This window comes from Carex rostrata, chromosome 2, assembly GCF_964058835.1.
Source record: "Carex rostrata chromosome 2, lpCarRost1.2, whole genome shotgun sequence".
NCBI lineage: Eukaryota > Viridiplantae > Streptophyta > Magnoliopsida > Poales > Cyperaceae > Carex > Carex rostrata.
The window spans coordinates 7,603,966-7,627,112 of NC_135919.1; the positions used below are offsets into that span (position 1 = coordinate 7,603,966).

General features: G+C 34.8%; 2 protein-coding genes across 2 annotated transcripts; both read right to left on the minus strand.

Moving 5' to 3' along the window:
• Positions 1-1,641: 1,641 nt before the first annotated feature.
• LOC144572306 (putative methionine--tRNA ligase) lies at positions 1,642-12,388 on the minus strand. The gene is made up of 17 exons (XM_078321832.1): positions 12,169-12,388; positions 10,957-11,101; positions 10,163-10,316; positions 9,552-9,707; positions 8,860-9,090; positions 8,463-8,606; positions 7,931-8,021; positions 6,773-6,879; positions 6,437-6,551; positions 6,156-6,274; positions 6,005-6,070; positions 5,309-5,437; positions 4,793-4,936; positions 4,032-4,152; positions 3,096-3,328; positions 2,325-2,426; positions 1,642-2,103 (listed from the first exon to the last, which is right to left on the minus strand). The coding sequence occupies exons 1-17, from the start codon at positions 12,275-12,277 to the stop codon at positions 1,873-1,875; spliced, it is 2,397 nt and encodes a 798-aa protein (XP_078177958.1). The 5' UTR covers positions 12,278-12,388; the 3' UTR covers positions 1,642-1,872.
• Positions 12,389-15,890: 3,502 nt separating this feature from the next.
• LOC144572060 (1-acyl-sn-glycerol-3-phosphate acyltransferase PLS1-like) lies at positions 15,891-21,882 on the minus strand. The gene is made up of 11 exons (XM_078321471.1): positions 21,524-21,882; positions 21,214-21,336; positions 20,524-20,563; positions 20,172-20,245; positions 19,569-19,628; positions 19,391-19,468; positions 18,746-18,904; positions 17,229-17,354; positions 17,056-17,148; positions 16,883-16,966; positions 15,891-16,337 (listed from the first exon to the last, which is right to left on the minus strand). The coding sequence occupies exons 1-11, from the start codon at positions 21,602-21,604 to the stop codon at positions 16,131-16,133; spliced, it is 1,125 nt and encodes a 374-aa protein (XP_078177597.1). The 5' UTR covers positions 21,605-21,882; the 3' UTR covers positions 15,891-16,130.
• Positions 21,883-23,147: the final 1,265 nt, after the last annotated feature.

The following is a 23,147-nucleotide window of genomic DNA, read 5'->3' on the forward strand; positions in this document are numbered from 1 at the left end:
ACGTTTTCATTTTCGTTGCGCATATTCAAATAGCTCACTAACTCGTTTGTGGATGCGTGCGGTTCGCTATCTGATTGAAAATCTGCTAACAATCCACTACTGCTAGTGCTCCTGAAAGTGGAACTATGGGTAACGGGTACGGGTACGGGTAGGCGGGTATAGGGGTACGGGTAGGCGGGTACGGGTTGGCGGGTAGACGGGTACGGGTACAATGGGTTATTTTTTAAATCACGTTCTCCGGTCCGTTTATTACCCGTACCCGTCTACCCGTCTACCCGTTTGTACCCGGGCAACGGGTACGGGTACCACGGGTAACGGGTACGGGCCGGGCAAAACGAGTTCTACCTGTTCCGGGTTTAGCAAAAGTCTAATTGTAAGTAATAGAATCAATTTTCCTTCCAATTTGGAGTGTAACGGATTGAAGAAAAAAAATATTACAAATATTTTTAGAAAAAATAATACAAAAGGCCTAACCCTATATTTTATCTATATAATTTTCATACAATTTTTTTGTCACAATCCTACCCCAGTCACAAAATTTCTCATTAACCTAATCAACAAAAAAAAAGTTAAATTTATTTTCCCTTATTAATCATCCAAAAAAAAAAATTAAATATATTAATTTTTCTTTCTATTCCATTTTTTTTTTCCTATTCTTTAGCTCCCCTTCCTTCCTCTACTCTCCATTCAAACAGGGTTTAAAGAAACTGAAAAAAAAAATCGGTTCCTTCTAGAATCTAGAATCGGAAATATGAATAGAATCTATCTAATAATATCCTAGATTATTTAATAATAATTTCTATAAATAAAAAACTCTGCTAGTCAACCGGGCAAGCGGGTAAGCTACCTTCCTTTGAAACAACGCAAATAACGGACAGCAGAGGCGGCGCAACTAGAAAATGTGAAAATTGTCACAAAGTACCGCTCCAAGTTCTAATGATCAAAACAGTCAACTATTGCAACATAGTAAAGAGGAAGAAAGATGAAGAGGACGTGAAGGAAAGGAAAAGAAAGAGAAGTTGCCATATATTTTTTTTTCCCTCTTATTTTTTATTTGTCCTGAGTATTTCGGCTATGTTGCATGCATATGGGTAAAGTACAGATACGATACAATACGAATATGGCGATACAATAATTTTCAAAAATCATGAATACGATATATCTATTATATCTATATTATTTTTTATTATTTTAATAATATTATTAATTCAAAACTTGAATTATATAATTAATATCAAAAAATTTGGATGGGAAATGATACAATAAGTATAGATTAAATAACATAGCTACTCTATTCTAACAATAAAAATGAGTTGGGGTAGTGGTAAGGGCGTATGATTTCGATTCTTGCAACAATTCTGGCATATCCGCACTGTATCAAATGGTAACGGATACGCCAGCTCATCCGATACGTCAGATGGCGTATTCAGTACGTATCAAAGATGTATCAGTATCCGATACTGCGATACATGTCGGATACAGGTACAGAGCCTATATAGAAGTATCGGGGTAACATAATATTTCCACTGCACTCCAACTTGAAAGAATAATAAAATATAAGTTTTAAAAGGTTAAATAAGATTAAAAGGGTAATTTTCATTTATCTTATCCTACTATTAAACATCCAACCAAACATAAATAAATTGAGAAATTTTACATCTATATTTTCCCTTTGTATTTGCCCATTTTATCAAAGAAAACAAAAATTGTTCACAATATTGTTATGCATAAAAATATTGGGAAAAAAATATACATAGAAACAAAACCGCTAGATTTTATAATGCTCACAATACTTGCTACATCTCCATATCTGTCTTGGGTCATGTGTTAGGTATATACGATGCTCTTTTTGATCCCACTACAACATATATTTTACCTGATTTCCCCGTTTGCAATTGAAGGAACTTTACAAACACCTGCTGATGTGGTGAAAGCCGCATCCTTGTAGGATGCCACCAACTGTGCATTCGTGTGTAGGTCCGCTTGAATCTGCTCCCACACCTTGGATTTTGCGGTTAACATGCCATCCGGCTCACCGGAATATCCCGGGAAGGTGATTCTCTCTCCTACTTTAGCATATTCCGGAGGCTCCACTAATTCAATCTACAATTCAATTTGTTGGTTTGTCAACTGATATAGTGCCTTATTGTTGCCAGAATCATGTAATTTAGTGTGCAACTCGATCTAATGCTTGAGGTTCAGAACTATTACCAGTTTCTAATATTTTTATACCTTTTTTAAAAATACGCTGTTGTTAGATCGAAGCAACTTAAAGCAACTATAAAAAAGTTTTATTTGGATTTAGAAAAGTAACACTTGCTTACTTTACTATGTTCCTTGCTCGATACAGCGAACACCATTGCATGTGATTTGACACCACGCATTGCCACCGGCTTCAAATTGCACAGCACACAAACTTTACGATTCTGCATTCCAACAAGAAAAATCACTCAAGTCACAGATAGAGGTGTCCAGGGTACCTTTTTATTTGTTTGCCCGACCCGTATTGTATTCGATAAGACAGGTACGGATAAGGGTTTTTTTCGTTAGCTTATCGGGTATGGGCAAGGGTAAAAAAAAATCCATTAACATAACAAGGATAGGTAAAGAATATTTCCTACCCATTTCCCTACACGGTAATTATTAAAAATATTAAACAAAAATTATTAAATTATATGTATAGATATATATTTATATGGGGATGATCGGTGATGCATGATATGATATAGTTTTATTCATGGCTCATATATATATCTATTCAATGACATCCTTTTATTCGTTTACCCGACGTGTACCATACTTGATAAGTCAGGTATTAATAAGTTTCTTTTTTTTTTTCTTTAGCTTATCTAGAATGGGTAAGGGTAAAGTTTTTTTCCGTTAACTTAATGGGTAAGGGTATGAAAAATGCTTCTCCCCAACCTGTTGACACCCCTAGTTAAAAAAAGTGCAGTTAAATACCATGAAAAACAACAACAACAATAACAACCAAATCTTTAGTCCCAAACAAGTTGGGATAGGCTACAAATGAAATCCAATCACAATTATAAAATAAAGTCAAATACCATGAAAGCAAGAAAAATTATATGACGAACCTGCATCTCCTCCAGTGGGATGTACTTGACAAGGCCGCTAACTACAGTTCTAGTTGAACCCTCTCCAACATCAATTTCCTCAACATACAGTGAATCTGCATCTGGGTGCTTCTTAACTTCAGTAATTAGACCGACACGTATGTCAAGTTTGGAGATGGTAGCCTCTGCTTCAACAGCTTTTGATTTAGCACTGGACACATCAGACTTACACTTTTCTTTATTGCTGTTTGTTTCTGCAACAAGTATATGTAATGGATGTCACATTGACGTTTTCTGATATAACATTCATGCGATACTAACATTGAATAGACATATCGCTGCATTTCCAAAATTTTCCAATTGTTCATACCCACACAACAATTATTATAGTCACAAAGCTTTAGCGAGGCTATGGTACTATGCATAGCGCAGATTGTCCATACTATGGATTAATACTTCCATTTTGAAAGTCCAAACAGTCGATCTAAACCATTCACCAGGATCTCTATATGAAAATGTACTTGTAGACGAAACTTTTTTACTATTTTTTAGATAAGTAGAAAATCACTTGCTCTAAAAATTCTACACCATTCAAAAGTAGTGTTTTTTTAGCAAAAAAATTCTAAAAAAAATGTAAAATTTAGTCTGCAAGTACATTTTCACATGGAGATCGTGTTGAACTGTTTAGATCAACTATTTTAACTTTGAAAACAAAGATATTGATCCATAGTATGGACCAATCCATGCAATGCATAGTACCATAGCCTCACTCACAAACAATATACAAATATTGAAAAAATATGTTACTAAGAGAAAACACCTATGTGCATTTCTAAAGCAATGTTGGTTGAAGAAGCATCACCAAATAACGGTAACATGAAAGTGTGCTTCATTGAGATTGATTTTGCTAAATCAAAAAAGGAGCAAAAAAATCTGTCTCAATAAAGAAATTACCACCTTCTATGTTTGTTTTCTTTAGTAGTTCAGCAACCGCCTTGGCATCCGCTTCTTCTTTAAGTTTTCTATCCGCTTGGGTGCCAGCAAATTTTTCTCTAAAAAAATCCACCTCTTCGTTTTTCTGTATGAAAAGAACACAGATCAACTGTAACACACACATGTGGTATCCTAACAAAAATATGAAGTTGAAACCACGATTTTTTTAAATGATTATTGTTCTGCAACTTGATCTGTAATCCAGTGCATATCTAGACTAAAGTGACCCAAATTGTCCTTGAAGCGTAACTTATATCCAAACAACTATACATTCTCTCAGAGACCTGGCAATGATGTGATGAATCCCAGCCCTTCTCCACCTCAAGATCCATACAAGCACAAATCTCAATGCAAAAGCAGCTGGATTTGTGAGGAAGTGCTCAAGTACCTTAGAGAATACGAACACACAACAATAGTTTCCGGGAATTCCATCCAACTTTTAACTAAAAGATTGCGGCAGTTAGTAGTAAACCATAATGGGTTCACACCTGCTGCTATTATTTGAAACCTCCTCTCACATAATTTGATCCATTTTCACATTAGAAACTCATAAATGAAACGGAGGCCATTAGAATAGTTACCAGTTCAGAGATAGCTAGCACTAGAAAGTATATATTTGCAACAACATAATTGAATATTGTGTTTAAGAATCAATGCATAGGGGAAAAGCACTGATTCGGCCAAAAAATCAATAATAAAAGAAAAGGACTAAGAAATACACATACAAGTTCCTTGAATAGTGGCTCGGGTCGCCCTATTTTGTGTCCAGCTGGCACAAACTCCCAAGGTCTTTTTGCCTTATCAATATCTCCTTTCTCATCAGAGAATGAGAGATGTGTTTCCCGAGATAAATTCAGCTGCTTCAGAACCTTGGAAACATCATACAAAAGAAATTTTCAAATTTAGAAATTCAGAATGATCAAGTTAGAATCAACAGAAGTGCAATTATGGCATAATGCAGTAAAGCAACCCAAATCTCTTAAAACTGTCTCAAAATTCTGAACCCTGTATTTCTCCACCGGCAAAATTGAAAGGATTTAACAGAAGGTTTCAAAATAAGGCCTATCATAGGTACAAGATAGTTCATGACTGATAACTTTATAGTGTTGTCCCCTTTCATATAAGGTACTAAAAATTAATCTAAAACACCTGTTTCCAAGAATTAACTTGACCGCATATATACCCTCTGCCTCGTTATAATTAATAGTTTTCCAACAAATTATCAAAAGGTGTACACTAACTTCATCAGTAAATGAAGGCATGAAGGGCTCAAGTAGACAAGCTAGAAGGTAAACAAGCCCAGCTGAGGTCTTCATTACAACAGCACACAACCCTGGATCTTCCTTGAAAAGCTTCCAAAATTGACTCTCCTGCGTGAAAAATTGACACACTAATGTTAAAGATGGAGACTATAAAAGAACGCAGTACCACCTTCTATTACATTGTCAGTCCTTAATGGAGAGGAAAAGGGGAATAGAGGCTCAGTTCCAGCCGAACAAGGAAAGAATTGAGTGGAATTATGGAAATGGGAAAGGTGGATTGAGTTCAAACTTTTGCAGTCAAAATCCTGTTTTGTATAATTAGGTACCTCCTCTATTCTTTTATGGGCCAATTCTGTATTCCATGGGGATGGTGGAATAGAGGAATTGGCTCATTTACCGATGCTCTTCCATTATTCCACTCTTTCACCTTCAACTGAACATGATTGGAATAGTGTGAAATAGAAATCTACTTCAAATTCCACTTGTCCTCACTTTTCTTCTATTCCAGCATACTACCGAACATGCCGATCAGGAATAGCTTAGAAGGTTTTGTTCACCAACTGGCTACTACTTCCTACCTACACACACAATTATATAATTTTTTCCTTTTTGTTTCTTTCTTTTGATTTTCTCGGTTTTGTTCATTAAGATTTAGTCATGGAATATAAAAAGTACCTGTAGGTAGGCATTGCCTTCATTTGAAATGCTCATGGCAGTTTTAAGACCTTGTTTTAGCTTGACCTGTAGTACCATTTCAGCACAGTACGCTTTCAGAAAAACATCATGCAAAAATTCAGGAGAGGGATGAGGTGTCATGACAGCTCACCTTTTCCATAGCATCAATATACTGCTCGACCAACTTGCTAACATTTGCTGCTAGCATCATTGTCAGCTGATGAGACTTAACATTAGGAGCATCAGGAATAACTGAATCATATCCAGATCCTGTAATAAAGATAGCACATAAGAACACAATAGGAAATAAATCTAATATACTATGCCAAGTTGGCATTTAAAGTTTGAGGGCAAATATGAAGGCAGTACTGTTTAATAGTTTTGCCACCTTCGATCAGATGAAAAAAAATGAATGACATATGACTAAGTAACCTGCTGGCTTTGAGATGAAACTCAACACACGGTTGATGAAATTTCCTAAGTTGCTAAGAAGCTCGCTATTCAGTTTTGCTTGTAAATCTCCCCAAGTAAATAATGTGTCTGACACCTACATCATAAAAAATTATCATTAAATAAATTTTCCGTAGGAAATACTTATCATTTCCTTTTTCTTCAATTTATCTGATTTTCCAACAAACACCATTCAGTTTTTCAGGACAATATCAACAAACCAGGGTTACCACCTGGAACCTATGGTTAGTGATAACAAAAGGCATATGTGAGAGCACATAATCTGAAGTAAAAAGGAAAAGAACGAAGCAAGCTTACTTCAGGCCTATTAGTAAGCAGGTAGTACCGCCACACTTCAGGCGGAATTTTGGTGTCCTTTGCATCATTACCAAAGACTCCAACTCCCTTGGTTTTTGAGAATTTTCCTTGAGATCATACAAAGGCAAATGCTCGTCACTTCATAACAAAGAACATGCGACTTTTCACTTCTAAATGTACTAAGCAAGTTTAGCCAGTCAGTCTGGATTGTTTTTCTTTGTTTAGAAACAAAATATTATTTTCTGCTGGAAAAGGAAAGAATCAAATTGATTTTCGAAAAATAATTAGCACCGGACCAATGTTTTGGTGCAAAATTGGGGATACTTGTTGTAAGCAATTTTCCAACCTGGCTCCAAAATTGGGGATACTTCTTACACTGTAAAAATGTTTGCACCATAGCAACGATTCAGTGTAAGAAGTTTCCCCCGAGGCATTGTTCCGCCAGTACTTATTTTTCAAAAATCAACTCGATTCTTCACTTTCCAGCAGAAAATAATATTTTATTTCTAAATAAAAAAAATTCTCAGTCTGCTATCAATCATACAGTGAAAGAGCTGTACTTAATTATTTTGGTCTTTTGGGAAATATCAACCAGAGTACACCATATGTTACTGTACTTGCAACTAATACTGATATTTCTCATATTTTTCATTCTAGCTCACACATTTTTTTAAGCTACATGGAAATTACACCAGATTGGGGGCATAAAAATGGTAATCCAATAAATGCTATCAAGTTAAACTCAACAAAAACTATACAAGCCTATTTGATTGAACCTATCTGAGGAATTAAAGGGCAATTTGGTCAAATCTGACTGGCTCAACTCTTCTTCCAAAAGTTTGGTCCTATCTGCTATAAACCACAACAAAATAACAAATAGTGATGCATATTTAATAGTTTTTATTCTTCGCAATCTCAAATCTCAACAACCATCATACACAAAGTATAGATTTAATAGCCAATTGTTAAATGTGATCCACACAATTTTCATCACAAACACAGAAATTTTCAATTGCCAAGTAATTGTATAACAGAATTAAAGGTAATTATTGAATGTATATGCTTAAGGTACTTTGCTTAAACAACATCAAAAGTCAAAACATTGATATTCCCATTGTGAGAATAAACAAAAAGGCAGCTAAAGGAAAGAAACAGTACCATTTTCATAGTTCAAATATTCAGTAACACTAATTGTTTTCATCAAGGTCCAGTTCTCCCCGGTCCCAAGAAGTGTAGAGGGAAACATAACCTGAAAATCAAAGTTTGACAATAACATAATGATGCCGAGCAGGTCACCGAGGATTTTATGGGCCTAGTAGACAAAAAGAAGAAAGAAAGCAGGCCAAAGAAATCCAAGAAATACAAATTTGTATTTCTCAAAACTTACTGTTTTGGTCGAAAGAAACTTTTTGGGTGGCCAAAAGAAAAAATTTCGGGCCGAAAGAAATTCTTTCAGCCAAGACAGATGAAAGAACGTGAATTTCGTAGTTTATATAGTTAGGCAGCTATTTGTATTTTCGTTATTCTGAACCAACACAGTTCTATAAGGGATGGCTGGATGTATCTTTTCAGATTATCTGAGATTTTATAATTTTTTTCTCTTTTGAGTGCACTTGCAAAAGCAGTTATTCTCGCTGCTCACTGCGTATAGTCTCAAGCAGTTTCACAACTCAAGTGCAAAAGTACTTACAGTGTGGAAGGGCACATTATCTTTGCCCATAAATTGGTACAGCTCTACATTTTCAGGATTTTTCCACCATTTCTCCCATTCAGGTGTATAGCAGGCAGTGATGGAAATATATCCAATTGGAGCATCAAACCACACATAAAACACCTATAAAAACATAACCAAACATATAAACATTCACAAGTTTTGATCACATAAAAGTAAAATTCACTAAATACAGAATCAAGTCAATATTAATATTCGGCGTTGACATTAGAAATTAATGAACTAAATATAATATCATCAAAAGTTATAAGGGACCTCATTTTCAAGAAGTGTACCCTTCCCTCATTAGTTTTTCTTGAAATTTGTAGTTTATTAATGTGATATCACAACTTAGACCAAATTTAATGTATCAAACCTTCTCTTTATACTTCTCATGGGGAACAGGAACACCCCATTTGAGATCTCTTGTAATGCAACGAGGTCTCAATCCTTCTTTCAGCCATGCATTTGTTGCCTGAATCGCATTCTGACTCCAATTTCTGGCCACTGACATTTCACTAATGTACTTCTCCAATTGCTCCCTTAGCAAGGGCAGCTCTAAGAACAAGTGGTTGGTACCTCTAATGTCTGGAGTGTTGCGACAAACCTGGAATATTATTTGTGTCATAGATATTAGTTACAGGATAATTGTAGTGTAACCCTGATAAAAGACAAGACCTAGTTGGTACCAGAAAATTTTATAACATATACAGTTATGAGGACACTGAAATGGTAAGAGTATACAGTTTAATCTACTAAAACAAAATTCACAAGTCAATATCTGTAAAGGTTCTTACAGAAATGGTACAAGTTTTGAATTCTTTTTTGAGAAGCTATTGGGCCCTTATGTTGATGTTTCAACCGTCAAATAAGTTCGCAAAAAACATCAATTATGAAATTAAACAATGAAATAGGAATGAACAGATGAGAGATGGAACAAATATGTTGTTGGATCAACTAATGTCCAAACAGTTAACCGAACTTTTCTCCCCTGCCCTCCATGTCTATTCTATGAATCATATAACTCATATTGTACATTTACTTTGAAAAACAAAAAAAAGGAATTACCTTGCACTTAGGATCAATAAGCTCTGTAGGGTTCAATAGCTTGCCGCATTTTTCACACTGATCGCCCCTGGCAGACTCATAATTACAGCCTGGTGTAGGACATGTTCCGTCCACAAGCCTATCAGCTAAGAACTTTTGACATGATTCGCAGTATAGCTGCCACGCGGGAAAATAAGCCATGTTAATAAGAGAAATATAACAATCTTATTCTTACCTGTACAAATTTCTACAATTTTTCAGATCTCCTAAAACACAGGCAGATGCCTATCCCTGGATTTTGAAAAACATTTTCGGCCCATGTATTTTTGGGTTATTGCCTAACCCGATGAACAAGTTTTCCTACCTTGGGGCCAACTTTATTTTCTTCCCTGCCCAACTCATTCTCTTGCCTACCCCTGACCCAATTCCTGAGTCCACCCCTGAACTTTTGGTAAAAGACCGCAATCAATCTCAAATGTCAAACTAAGCAATAGAAGGTACATAAAAATTGATCAGGATTGATATTCATCAGTAACAACTCAAATCACAAACCTTGACAGGTATCATCACATTTTCCTGTGATAATCTACAAACAAAATGGAAAACGAAATTAAATTAAGTTCACAACTTACTTGCTGCATGGTGTTCTCAGAAAGCCACTCATTCTCCCAGAGTTTGTTAAAAATTGCTTGACAAATCTCAGTCTGCTGAGGAGAAGAAGTGCGACCAAAGTGGTCAAAGCTTATGTCAAACCACTTGTAAACATCTCTGTGAATCGCATGATATCTACAGATGCAGCACGAATATCAGAAAATAACCCAAAGTTCATCTACTTGCTAATGCGGATCTACATGGAGAGTGAATTGAGGTCAATTGACCTCCATTCATTTTCAAAATTTATGTGCGTATGCATAATTTTCTATATAGTTTCAAATAAAATGCTATGGGTACTATAAAATTGACTCCCATACTTAGCATGAAAATTTTATAATACTGACAGTGGGACCCAGCTCTAAGTCTTACTATTGATTAGCACTGTAGATTTCACTGTGGATGAATAGTACCCATCTATCCAAAATTAATACATAAGAAAGATTTGCCCCCAATGTGTTTGACCCCCATAACTTTAAAATTTGGCTCCGCCCCTGTCTACTTGTGTCAATAAAACTAAGATTAACTTTATAAAAGTAATCCTGGTAGCTGCTACCTGGTTCTCAAAAAAAACTTTATAAAAATACCAAATTCAGTTGAACAGCATTAGCATTTCGAGGAACAAAATCAAACAAAATATATCATAAATTCATAATACAATATGAAGTCAAACAAAAAAAGTCGAAAATCACAAAACTATAGTAGATTTCAAAATCCAATTGAAGAGCAGATGAAATATATAATATGACGAATACAAGACTACAAATGCACTGACTTGTCACAGATCTCCTTAGGGGAGCAGTTTTCTTCCATGGCCTTTGTCTCAGTTGCCGTACCATACTCGTCAGTACCGCAAATGTAGATGATGTTGTACCCTCTGATGCGGCAGTATCGAGCAAACACATCTGCACTTAGCACACCTGTTCATTTTGTATAAGCAATTAGTAAAAGAAAAATTGGGGGTATCAAAAGCTGTGCTTGCATACATATAATTTTTAAGTTATAGCACTGAACTTCAATTAGTAATAATTAATTCCATAATTCCAAAAAAAAGAAAAGAAAGTGAGATAATTCAAGGATGCATATGCGAAAGAATAACTAGCTGAATTCTTTGAGTAGAACTAGGGTGTTCTTAAGTTCACTAAGCCTCTTGGTGAACTCAAGTCTAAAACTCATCAAATCGGCCTCAAATGACGAATTTGAACCGTTGAAACCTTCCTACCTTACGAGTAATGCGTCTACATGTAAAATTTTTTAATTTTTAAATTAATTTTGCATAGAGTCAAGTGGTCAAAAATGGTTCAAAAAATGAATGCATTAAAATTAATTTATTAACACTCTAATTTTGACCGCTTTACTTTATACTAAATTAATTCGAATGTTTAAAATTTTCACACATAGATGCATCACTCATAAGGTAGGCGGATTTCAACGGTTCCGATTCGTCATTTGAAGCCGATTCGATGAATTTTAGACTTGAGTTCACCAAGGGGCTTGGTGAATTTAAGAACACCCTGGTTCTACTCGAATTCTTTACCTAAGCATGCAAATTTTAAAACTTATGTAAGACTATAAATTGCAGTTTTATGTCCCAATATTTTACAGTATTACAGTAAAATTTTGAATTAGAGGAACCTACGAGAAAAAGAGTAAAAATTTTGCCTGACTAATAAGCAATGATGCAAATATTCATCAATAATAAAAAAACCAACAACAGAAACAACACATAAGCAAGAAAAACCAAAAACATATCATCTAAGGAATTCGTAACAAAAAAAAAAAAAAATCTAGGAGTTACAGGTTAAAAATTTCTGTAAAAAGATAGAAATCAACCACAGAAACAGCACTTAAGCAAGAAAACCCAAAAACATACCATCTAAGACTAAGAAAATCTGAACAAAAAATTCTAAAAAGAAGGAGTTACAGTTTTTAAAAAAAAAATGTGAAAGATGGAATTAGAATGAAACAAGAAAGAAAAAGGACTGACATCCAATAATATTGCCTAGATGGGGAACGTTGTTGACATATGGAAGTGCGCTGGTGATGAGGATGTTGCGTCGACCAGCGATTGGAAGCTTCTTCGTCGGATCTCCCATTAAATTTTGACTGTTTCCCGCTTAAATTGGGATTTATTTGTGGTCGAACAAGGGAGAGACTTTTGAGAGATGGGTTTTGTTTTGGTCTTTTCATAAACCTTGTAACGCTCAAGTCTGAAGAAATATAAACCATTCCAGTACCGTACTGTTCCACCAATAAAAGTAGCTATTCCGTTCCGTTCCGGTAATTCAGAATTAAGTTTGGTATGAGAATGAGCATGGCAGAGCCAGATTTTTGAATTATGAGGGTCAAATACAGAATGAAAGTCAATTATATAAAAAATATCTATAAAGAATGAGAAATTAATTTTACATTATCATAATATTTTACTCTAAATTATAGATAAATACAAAAATTTTAAAAAAAATGAGATAAGTTGACCCTATTTCTTTGACCTAGGTCAGCCTCTGAGAATGAAAATTTTAAATATGAGTGAAATAGGGTGTTCTTAAGATCACTAATGTGTGTGATTGGTAAGTTTAATTTTAAATTTTATTATATTATTTTTAAATGACGATATCAAACCGTTAAAATCTATATACTTCAAAAGTGATGAATTTACATGCAATTTTTTTTTATATTTTCGAATTATTTTAGTATAATATCAGGTGGTCAAAATTAAAAAGTTTATAAATTAATTTTAGTGCATTCATTTTTTGAACTTTTTTTTTACCACTTGACTTTGTACTAATAATTCAAAATTTTGAAAAAATCATAGGTAAATTCATCACTCCTGATATACATTGATTTTAATGATTTAGATTTATTGTTTGAAACTTATATAATATATTTTAGAGTTAAGTTCACCACAACATCCCAGTTCTACTAATTAAATATTACCAATTCTTTCTCTTCATTTCACAGGGCGCGCACACACACACAAATATTTATTTGATTTATGGTAGACACGGTGTTTGCTCTATATTTAATGTTCATAATCAATAACTACAAATCTAAAAAATCGAGACTACGATAATATGCACATTACACAATAGCTCACACTATAACTTCATATCTTCATTTTTAAAGTCTAAATATTCGATCTAAATCATTCAATAATATGCACATTACACAATAGCTCACACTATAACTTTGTATCTTTATTTTTAAAGTCTAAATAATCGATCTGAACCATTCAATATTTTTTCATGTTAATATGTACTTACAGACCAAATTTTATATTTTTCGAAAAAAAGAATTATTATTTTTTAAATAGAAAGAAATCAGTCATTTTCTAACTATCTAAAAATAAACTAAAAAATATATAAAATTTGATTTACAAGTATATTTATGACATAAAGATCATGTTTAACAGTTTAGATAGACTATTTAAATTTAAACTTTAAAAATAGAGATATGAATACATGTTACGGATCGATCATATTCCTAATATGCATATTGCCATATGCTCACTCAGTCTACAGTTATATTATTTATGTACTTGATATTTTATGACTCAATTGAAAAAAAAACATAATATAAAATTTTAAATTGGTGCCGTTTGTAATTAACTAATTACCAATATGTTAATATATATAACTCAATGTTGAGACCCACAACAGAATTAGTTCCAATCTACACATCTTAAAGTATTTATTTCTCTTACTGATTTGAATAGTTCCAGTAAGAGAAATGGAACGGAATGTATCGCTCTCCTAATTAGTGTATCCAATTACATAGTAAATAGAAGTCAATTAATTGTTGCGTGATCAGTATGCACTCCTGATTTCTATAAGACAACATGGGATAATTTCACAGGACAAGGTTCTTTCAGCAAAAAGAATAATTCCACAAGACAAGTGGCTGCCTGCGTGACGACCAAGTTATACACTTAACCAGCACTAATTGTGTTGCAATTAGGGCTGAAAACGGATATGGATTATCTGTTCTGAATCTGCTTTAGATCCGAATTCGGATTAAACGAATCTGAATATTATCTTATACGGATTCGGATAACAGTTTTCAAGAGAAAAAAGAGCGGATATATCCAGAACCAATGTATCGCTTCTAAGACTGTGCTCCAGAAGGCGGTACGCAGAGGAAGGGGAGGAGAGAATCAAAAGAATAATGGTTCAAAATGAATTGTATTGATTCCTTTGTTTTCTTGGACCCATATAGGTGTTACATTTTCATTCGAGTCCCTAAACTATTCTCTAATTTATATCTTACCAAAAGGATCCTATAGTTCTATATAATGCATAAACATACATAAATCTCAACAGAATCACTGTGCGGAGGTAGGATTTAATTGGACCGTGTCTGACCGGTATCGTTCACTCGCTCCAGAAAGGAGGAAATCAAAAAGAGAGCGGAGGAGAGCGATATTGTGCGGAGGGGAAGCTACGCGTTGTTTTGGCGAAATCCTTGACCTCTAAATGGGAGTGGAGACGAGGTAAAATGGCCAACTTTTCTTCCCTTCCCTTCCCTTTAATGGTGATTTCACTCCGCTGATTGTAGCACAACCTAACTGAGATTAAACATAGATCTATATATCTAGTTTTTAAAATTCAAAAATAAACGGTTACCTACCCTCTGATTCAATGCGGATCCGCACCACACTATGATTCTTATTTCTTTTTTTTAGGTGAAGCCCGTAGGCAAGCACACTCTGATTCAATGCGTCTTCTTTATTAGAGTTATAACTTACAGCGCTATTCTCATCCATCCAAACGTACTCAGGAACAACGAGAATAGCGCTGTTCTCTAAAAGAAGTCTGAAAGAGGGCAATTATATAAAAGAAGCTGATTGGTCACTTTATACTCTATATTCCCACTAATCGCTCGCATTCTTCCAATTGATGATAAACTGTAAAAAAATAAACATGATGGCTACAGCCTACATTACAAGCATCAGAATAAAATAATAGAAAACCAACTTGATTTCACCAAAGTGATATTGCCAACTAGCTGCATATTCTATACCAAAATCTCTTTTCGAAAGTAGGATACAAAAGCCCAGTAGGACATTTAACAGGCCTGTTAAGGTTTTGGGCCGATATTAAGACCTATGCTATCACCTCAAAGATTGCAACTTTGAGGGTAAAGATGGAGTGAGTCTATGGTACTATGCATATTACGATTTGGCACCGTGCTACGGCTCTATATTCGAGTTTTCAAATCCTAACAGTCGATCCGAACTGTTCATCTTGTTCTCCATATTAATATGTGTTTGGAGACCAAATTTTACATTTTTTGAAATTTTTTTACTGTTTTTTTAGATTTATTGAAAATCACTGTTTTTGGATGGTCCAGAATTTTCAGATCAAGTGATTTTCTAAATATCTAAAAAAATAGTAAAAAAAATTCAAAAAATGTAAAATTTGGTCTCCTAACATATATTAATATGGAGAACAAGATGAAAGGTTCGGATCGACCGTTAGAATTTGAAAATTCCAATATAGAGCCGTAGCACGGTAACAACCCGTGATATGCATAGTACCATAGACTCACTCGTAAAGATGCATAAAACAAACCAGTCACAAAGGAAAACTTGTTGCTACTCAAGTCCAAATGTAAGCTCATTAAATCACAGAAGGGATGATGACACAAGAACAAAGTTCCCTCTCGATTAATCTTAAAGTTGTGCATAGAAAAAAAAATCAAGCCAAATTATAAATACCAGCTACTTATTCATTGCCCAAGTTACCGCAAAACAGTTTTTTTTAACTGATACAGACGACTAGACACTGATTCCCAACCTATGCATTGTTTCCCTGATACTAGATAAAAAAAAAATTAAATAAAATCGAACAGCTGCCGCATAAACAATTGCAACAGAAGTCTACCTTTACAGCAAAATTTCCACATTAAGTACTCGACCACTGTTTCTCTAATACATAACAAGTCCCGGGTCTACTCTTTCTTGACCCGGTTTTTTGCAGCTTTGGCCGAACTGGAACGCTCGGCCTGAGAGAAAGCGACAAATATATGCATGCATAGCGTCACTAAAACTAGACCAAGAGTTGTAAATCCAACTCCCTTCCACGTAGCCAGGAGCTGAGTCCATTTGAAAAATCTGAACATGCCGTATGAAAGAAGACATGACCAGAAGGTCACCACCTACAAACCAACAGAGACAGATTGATTAAGATGCTATTTGTATACGAGGGTTCAAATGCCTCCATCATGCCCCCCTTTTTAAAACTTTAATAACTCAAAATTTAAAACTTCAATGTCAAAAGAAAACCATCAAATATGACCTACATCATTTTCTATATGGACATGTAAAAGATTATGGGATTTCAACTTTGCTTTGATTGTTATCAAGAGCTTGCAAAAATACAATGATATGAATAATTTCTGGACTTTGATTTTTCAACTTATTGATTCACATAAAAACAAAATTAAAAGTGATAATTTTTTATGTGCATATAGAGAAAATAACATAGATCATATCTAATGATTTTATTTTGATATACAAATTTTAGAATTTTTGTTATTAGAAAATAAAAAATAGAGGCATGTAATGAATGCACATTTGAATATTAAGTTGAGAATTTAATAAAGGCTCATGCAACCACCTATAGCCCAAGTCATACATGCAGTTCCACAATCGAACTAAAAAACAAATAGAGGATGAGAAAATGTAAAAAAAAAAATCTCACCAGCAAAGATTTTAATGGCCGACCCAATGACCTAACTTCCCCACCAAAAGAACCTTCTGCTATGTGTTTATCCAGCAAATCATCCTGTAAAATATAAAATAAATAATAAAACAACACAATACAATCAACAATCAAATTCAGATAACTAGGCAATATTACAAAATTCCACATGCCTTAGCAACAAATATATCCCGGCACCATTGTGACACTTCTTCATCTGTTTTAGGCAACTCACTCATTGGACGCCGCCTCATGTGCACATGCACCTGAATATAGAATTACATGTAAAAAAAAGTAGTGTGCCATGAAAAGAAATGAATTTAATAATTAAAGTTCCAAGAATTACCACTGACGACTGCCCCCTCAAAATTCTCATCATGGTGGGAGAAGGTTGATCTTTAGGAATAATTACAGTTGTGTCGTATATGGCTGGAACAAATGAGCGCAAAATACTTATTGATGCAACAAAGCCCTGAAAATTTTAGGTAATAAAGAGTGAATTTAATGCCAACAATTTATGTGGTCTTGGATCTCAATAAAGCAAAACATATTACACACAGATCATAGATGTAATATTTTTTATTCATGGGTACATAAAGACAAGTAATCAACTAACTACACAGAAGTGTACCATAAGAAAAAGGAACATCAGATCACAGTATCTCTGTCATATTAATCAAAATACAACTTCTCTGCAGAAAAGGTCATATATATTTAATACCAGTACCAAATGACGCCATCTACAACTAGACACTATCTGCCAGATTTGTGACAATATATTTAAAGTAGGCCACCTACTACCAGCTCTTAAATATTGTCTATGTTGTTTTTGCATTTTAGTCCTTAATATTTTGGAAGTATCACTTTGGTTCTTCAAATTTCCAATTTGTACGAAATAGGTCCTGTCCTACCATTAGGATCCGTTTAAAATAATATTTCCTTCCATCTCAGCATCATTTTAGCATAGCATATGCGGATGCAATCGCACAGGGGATATAGATGGTGTGTACTAATATCATCATGTAATTGACAGATATCTGACAGGGGATATAGATGGTGTGTACCAATCGCACAGGGGATATAGATGGTGTGTACTAATTGCACAAGGGATATAGATGGTGCGTAAATACTATCTGTAAATATTAGTTAAAAATAGTATTTACGCACATCTCAAAAATAATATTTACAGATATCTGACAGTTAATATCATCATGACACGGATGCTAACATAAATTTTCATCTAGTTTCTTGACTGGTGATAAAAACAGGACAAATTTTGTACCAATAGAAATTAAGGGCCAAACTATACTTTGAAACTTCTTCAAGAAACCTAAATTTAACCATCAATGGAAAAATGGTACAAAAATGAAGAACGAGTTACATGTATGATTCCCTAGGTATCTCACATTTGATCCCTAAGGCCATGTTTGGTAGAGGGATGAAGTGCAGGGATAAAGGAATGACTCTTTTGTTCCATGTGAGAGTGGCGACAAGAGTTATCATCTTATCCCTTCACTTTTTTCCTCTACAAAACATAGCCTATGATTTCAAATTTCACTTTTGCCCTCAACATTCTATGTGTTCCATTTCAGTCCACAATTTAATGTTTCAGCAAAAAAAGTTAATACGGGCAACTTTTACAGTAAAATGTCCCACATAAATGATCATGTCACATTAGCTTTACTACAATGCCTGCTCCCTCTATAGCTAAAATATAGGAATGGGCCAATACAGTACAAAATTTTACTGTTTAGGGATCAAAATAGAACTTCTAAACAGGCAACACCGAAAACAGGAAATGCTAATATGTCAGAGACCAATTTTGTAATTTACTCCAGCATAAAGGTTGAAAAAGAAAAAAACCTTTGTACGAGGAACGAGACAATTGCGAGGAACATGGATGCCTTGTGTTGTTGCGTATTCTTGAGCTGCTAGAAGTTTAGCAGGGGTGAACCGGGTGCCTTCTACAAAAAGAGCAAGCCAGAACGGTACCGGGAAATCCTCTAACTGTTGTAGACCTCTCTGCCCAATTTATACCAAGATGTATCATGCCTTAGTTAATAATTCAAGGCACTCAAGTTTGAGAATTGGTTTAAGTATGAAGGGTGTGGTTATGGTACTATGCATAGTGCATATTGGTCCGTACTATGGATCAATATCTTAGTTTTGTAAGTTCAAACTATCAATCTAAGCCATTCAACATGATCTCCGTATGAAAATGTACTTGCATACTAAGTTTTATAATTTTTTTACTATTTTTTAAATAGGTAGAAAATCACTACTTTTGAATGATCTAGAATCTTTAAATAGTGATTTTCTACCTATCTAAAAATATAGTAAAAAAATTATAAAAAAATGTAAAATTTGATCTACAAATACATTTTCATATGGAGATTATGTTGAATGGTTCAGACCGACTGTCTGGACTTTGAAATGAATATATTGATCCATAGTATGGACTAATATGCGCTATGCATAGTATCATAGTCTCACTCAAGTATGAAATACCTTTAGTGTCCTTTCATCTTTGGCCCAGTTTCGCTCTAAAAAGAGATACTCAGCAAACCACATAGACCAGCCGATTACCTATGAAAATGTGATCAGATAAGAATCGCTAGCCAAACAAGCTGCCTTGAGACCACATTTTTTATAACTTAAAAATAACTGTAAGAAGTTGACAACTCACAGGAAGAAATTTGGATGATTTCTTCATGACAGCCAATGCACTACCAAGGCATCCCGATCGCTGACACAAGGCAAGATAAGTTTTCTTTTTTAGTAAATTTATAAGTATTGAATGGAGTTTTTCTCTCTACAAGTCATAATGATGATAATAACAAAGATGTTGAAAGAAAAAAAATATATATATGGAGTTTGGCTGGCATGTTATCGATAGTATAGCGACATGCTGTGCTATCGCCTCGAAAACCTATCATATAGGCTTCAAACGACAAATCCAAACCGTTGAAACCAATATACTTCACGAGTGATATGTTTACACACAAAATTTATAAGTTTTTGCATTCATTTAGTATAAAGTCAAGCAGTTAAGAAATGATGAAAAATGAATGCATTAAAACTAACTTATAAATCTTCATTTTTTTATACCACTTGACTCTATACTAAATGAATTAAAAAATTATACATTTTACATGTAAACGCATCACCTGTCAAGTAGATCAGTTTCAACAGTTTGGATTTGTCATTTAGGTTTTTGAAGCAATAGCACGGAACGTCTTATATAACCGGTAGCATGCTAGCCAAACTCGTATGGAGTTTGGCTATATACCTGAGCTAAAACCCATCCAACTAGCCAATCAATGTCACTTCTGTGATTTGAGACTAGAAGAGCGTGCTCTTTGCCTAAGAAACAAATTGAGGAATTTATACTGAGTAAAGGTGATAAATTTTACTTTCTTTTTGTTCACTCAATTACAGATAACTAAGACTAATTATTGATGACAATGCAACCTGGTATTACTGTGGGGCATGCTGGGTGCAAGCACTGTCCAAAACTGACTGGTATTTTGGTCTGATACCGATGGGTGATTGTGCTTCTTAAATAAATTCTTTTACTAAATTCAGTGCATTACAAAATTAAAAAAAAAAAATAGTTATCAAAAAAGCTGACAAGTCGTTACCCATTAAGTTGAATGTTTCAGAATCAGCATAGAGTTCAACCTACAAAAAGGGAAAAAAAAAATTACCCGCCTTGACCAGATACATGAACATTTTGCAAATTAATAATAATAATAATACCCCCCCCCCCCCCCCCACGTATGACATTTTAAAATAAGATTTAGAACATTCTCTGCATGCTCCGATACTAACTAACTGAATTGTTAACGAGTTACTACAATATTTTATGATAGAAAATTCAGAATATCATTAGACTATTGTGACATCATCATATGAACACTTCGCCAAAATTGTCTAACTGTTGCTAAGAAAAACAAGTTTCTGCGTCTTCCCTTTACTAGCTGACTCTCAATTAGATCTATGAGCACATCCAGACAAGAGCAATAGACTCAACATAATTAAAATGCAAAATATTTTCATAAATGTATTGCTCAACAATTAAACCTGAATTTGGTCACAAGTTTGGTGTATTGATTATTGAACCCATGGTTAAAAAAACTTCAAGTCTGCCAGTACAAAACACGTTGTATGAGACGTAATGCCATTCCATGAATTCACCGCAGAAATGGAAGAATCAAACATTTTTTATGTTAATTTGTACAGAAAATATGCAAATGGGAAAAGCAATACTACTTGCAATCGGGGAACAATCGAACAATAAAAAAAAAAAACAGTCTGGTATCTTATTTTACCTGTACACCTGCCCACCAGTCGACGAGCCAGATAAGCTGGAGCCAAAGCAGTTCAGCCAAGGACCTGTTAATCCTCCTATAAAGATTTCTTGATACAGGCCTTATTAAAACAAAAAGAATTGCCTGAAACAAAAAAATAAAATTTTAAAATCTTCTGATATCAAACCAAATCTTAAATGTACCGGGTTTACCACTAAGATTCAAGTTTAAAACGAAATAATCAACTCTGACTCATAGATCCATATTGACCCAAGACATTTCAAGCTAAAAACAACAAAAATCATAAAAAGAGAAGGAATGCGTGCAAAACCTGAACTAAATTAATAACCAGACCAGAGAGAAGGAACAGAAGGCCAAAAGGAAGCAGCACAATCACCGCTGGGATCGCCATGAGTCCGAAACTTCTCTTACAATCAGGATGTTACAATCTAAAAGAAAAATATATATATATAGCTTCTCTATGAAAGAGAGACGTTTGAAACGTAAGATTTGCCCGGGGCAATCCCTGTGTTTTGGGAGAAGTGCTGCCCAAGGAGAGGCAGAGGGGGAGGAGTCCTGCCCGAGGGGGTATGGAAGAAATTATGGAGGCAGCACAAGAGATTTGTTAGGAGGCGGAGGAAAAGTGCGCCAGCCTACGAACGAGTTTTATTGGATTGGGGAAGAAACAGAGAATTCGTATCCTCTGAGATATCTCAAACTTTGCGTGACTTTATGGAAAATCCCAACCGTTTAAATACGCTCTGCACGAATCTCGAAGCATACATAATACTGACCCCCACATCACCCCCGAATAGGCACTGGACACGTCGGTCACGCAAAAGTTGAGATATCTCAGAGGATACGCACTCAGAAACAGACCGGGAGGAAAGATGGAAGAGGCGGGGGCTTATCCGGGTCCACAACTACGGATCCCTAAAGTGACTCAAAGTTTGAGTTTAGATCCGGACCGTCCGATCAAAATTCGGCCAATTCGATCCGAGGTGAGATTCACGGGATCCCTTCAATATTCGTGTTAGAGTATATCGAACGGTCCAGATCCAAACCAAAATTCGTGTCATAATGTTTCGTGCTTATCCTTGCCTCGGGGACCTCGACAGTGCTGGAACTTCTATATCCTTCGGATCTGTGACCCGGCACGAATCTTGACATAATAATAACTCGACGAACGACGATCGTAATTGGGAAGACGGGATTTGGCCCGATTTTTTTAAAAATATCCATTTAATAAATAAATTAAATAAAAATGCCCAGATCTGAACAGAAATTTTAAAAATATTCAAACCGCGGATTTTTTCCGCGCTCTGGAATTTTTATTCCGGGCCGCGGAAAAAATTCGCGCCCCGAAAAAAAAAAAATTAATTTTTGAGCCCGAGCGCGGATATTATCCGCGGGCCGGATTTAAATTTTTTTTTTTTTTTTTTTTTTAGTTTGGAGAAAAAAAATTATTTTTTTGGTCCAACTTTACACCTCTCGTTAACATATCAAAACACCTTCAAAAATCATGAAAATTTACCGACATGCATTCTTGACTTCATATAGAATAAGACTGTAAAGTTTCATACAAAATCTCAAAACAGATTGTGAGATATCGGCTGTCAAAAATTGCCCGAACTGCTGAAGGAGTGCTTCTGACCCCAACTTTGCACATCTGATTAACATACCAAAACAACTTCAAAAATCATGAAAATTTGCCGACATGCATTCTTGACTTCATAAAATAAGACTGTGAAGTTTTATAACAAAACTCAAAACAGATCGTGAGATATCGGCTCTCAAAAATTGCCCGAACTGCTCTCAAAAAAAGTTTGGCTCAGAAGCACTCCTTCAGCAGTTCGGGCAATTTTTGAGAGCCGATATCTCACGATCTGTTTTGAGTTTTTGTATGAAACTTCACAGTCTTATTTTATGAAGTCAAGAATGCATGTCGGAAAATT

Excerpts from the sequence above, each read along its gene's own strand:
- LOC144572306 (XM_078321832.1), bottom strand. The coding sequence starts at position 12,277 with ATGGGAGATCCGACGAAGAAGCTTCCAATCGCTGGTCGACGCAACATC. Across the intron at positions 8,607-8,859 it reads ATGAGAAGTATAAAGAGAAG|GTGTTTTATGTGTGGTTTGA; the intron begins GTTTGATACATT and ends ATGTTTTTATAG. Across the intron at positions 6,880-7,930 it reads ATATTTGAACTATGAAAATG|GAAAATTCTCAAAAACCAAG; the intron begins GTACTGTTTCTT and ends TATGATCTCAAG.
- LOC144572060 (XM_078321471.1), bottom strand. The coding sequence starts at position 21,604 with ATGGCGATCCCAGCGGTGATTGTGCTGCTTCCTTTTGGCCTTCTGTTC. Across the intron at positions 19,469-19,568 it reads AATCATCCAAATTTCTTCCT|GTAATCGGCTGGTCTATGTG; the intron begins GTGAGTTGTCAA and ends ACATTTTCATAG. Across the intron at positions 17,355-18,745 it reads GTCTCGTTCCTCGTACAAAG|GGCTTTGTTGCATCAATAAG; the intron begins GTTTTTTTCTTT and ends TAAAATTTTCAG.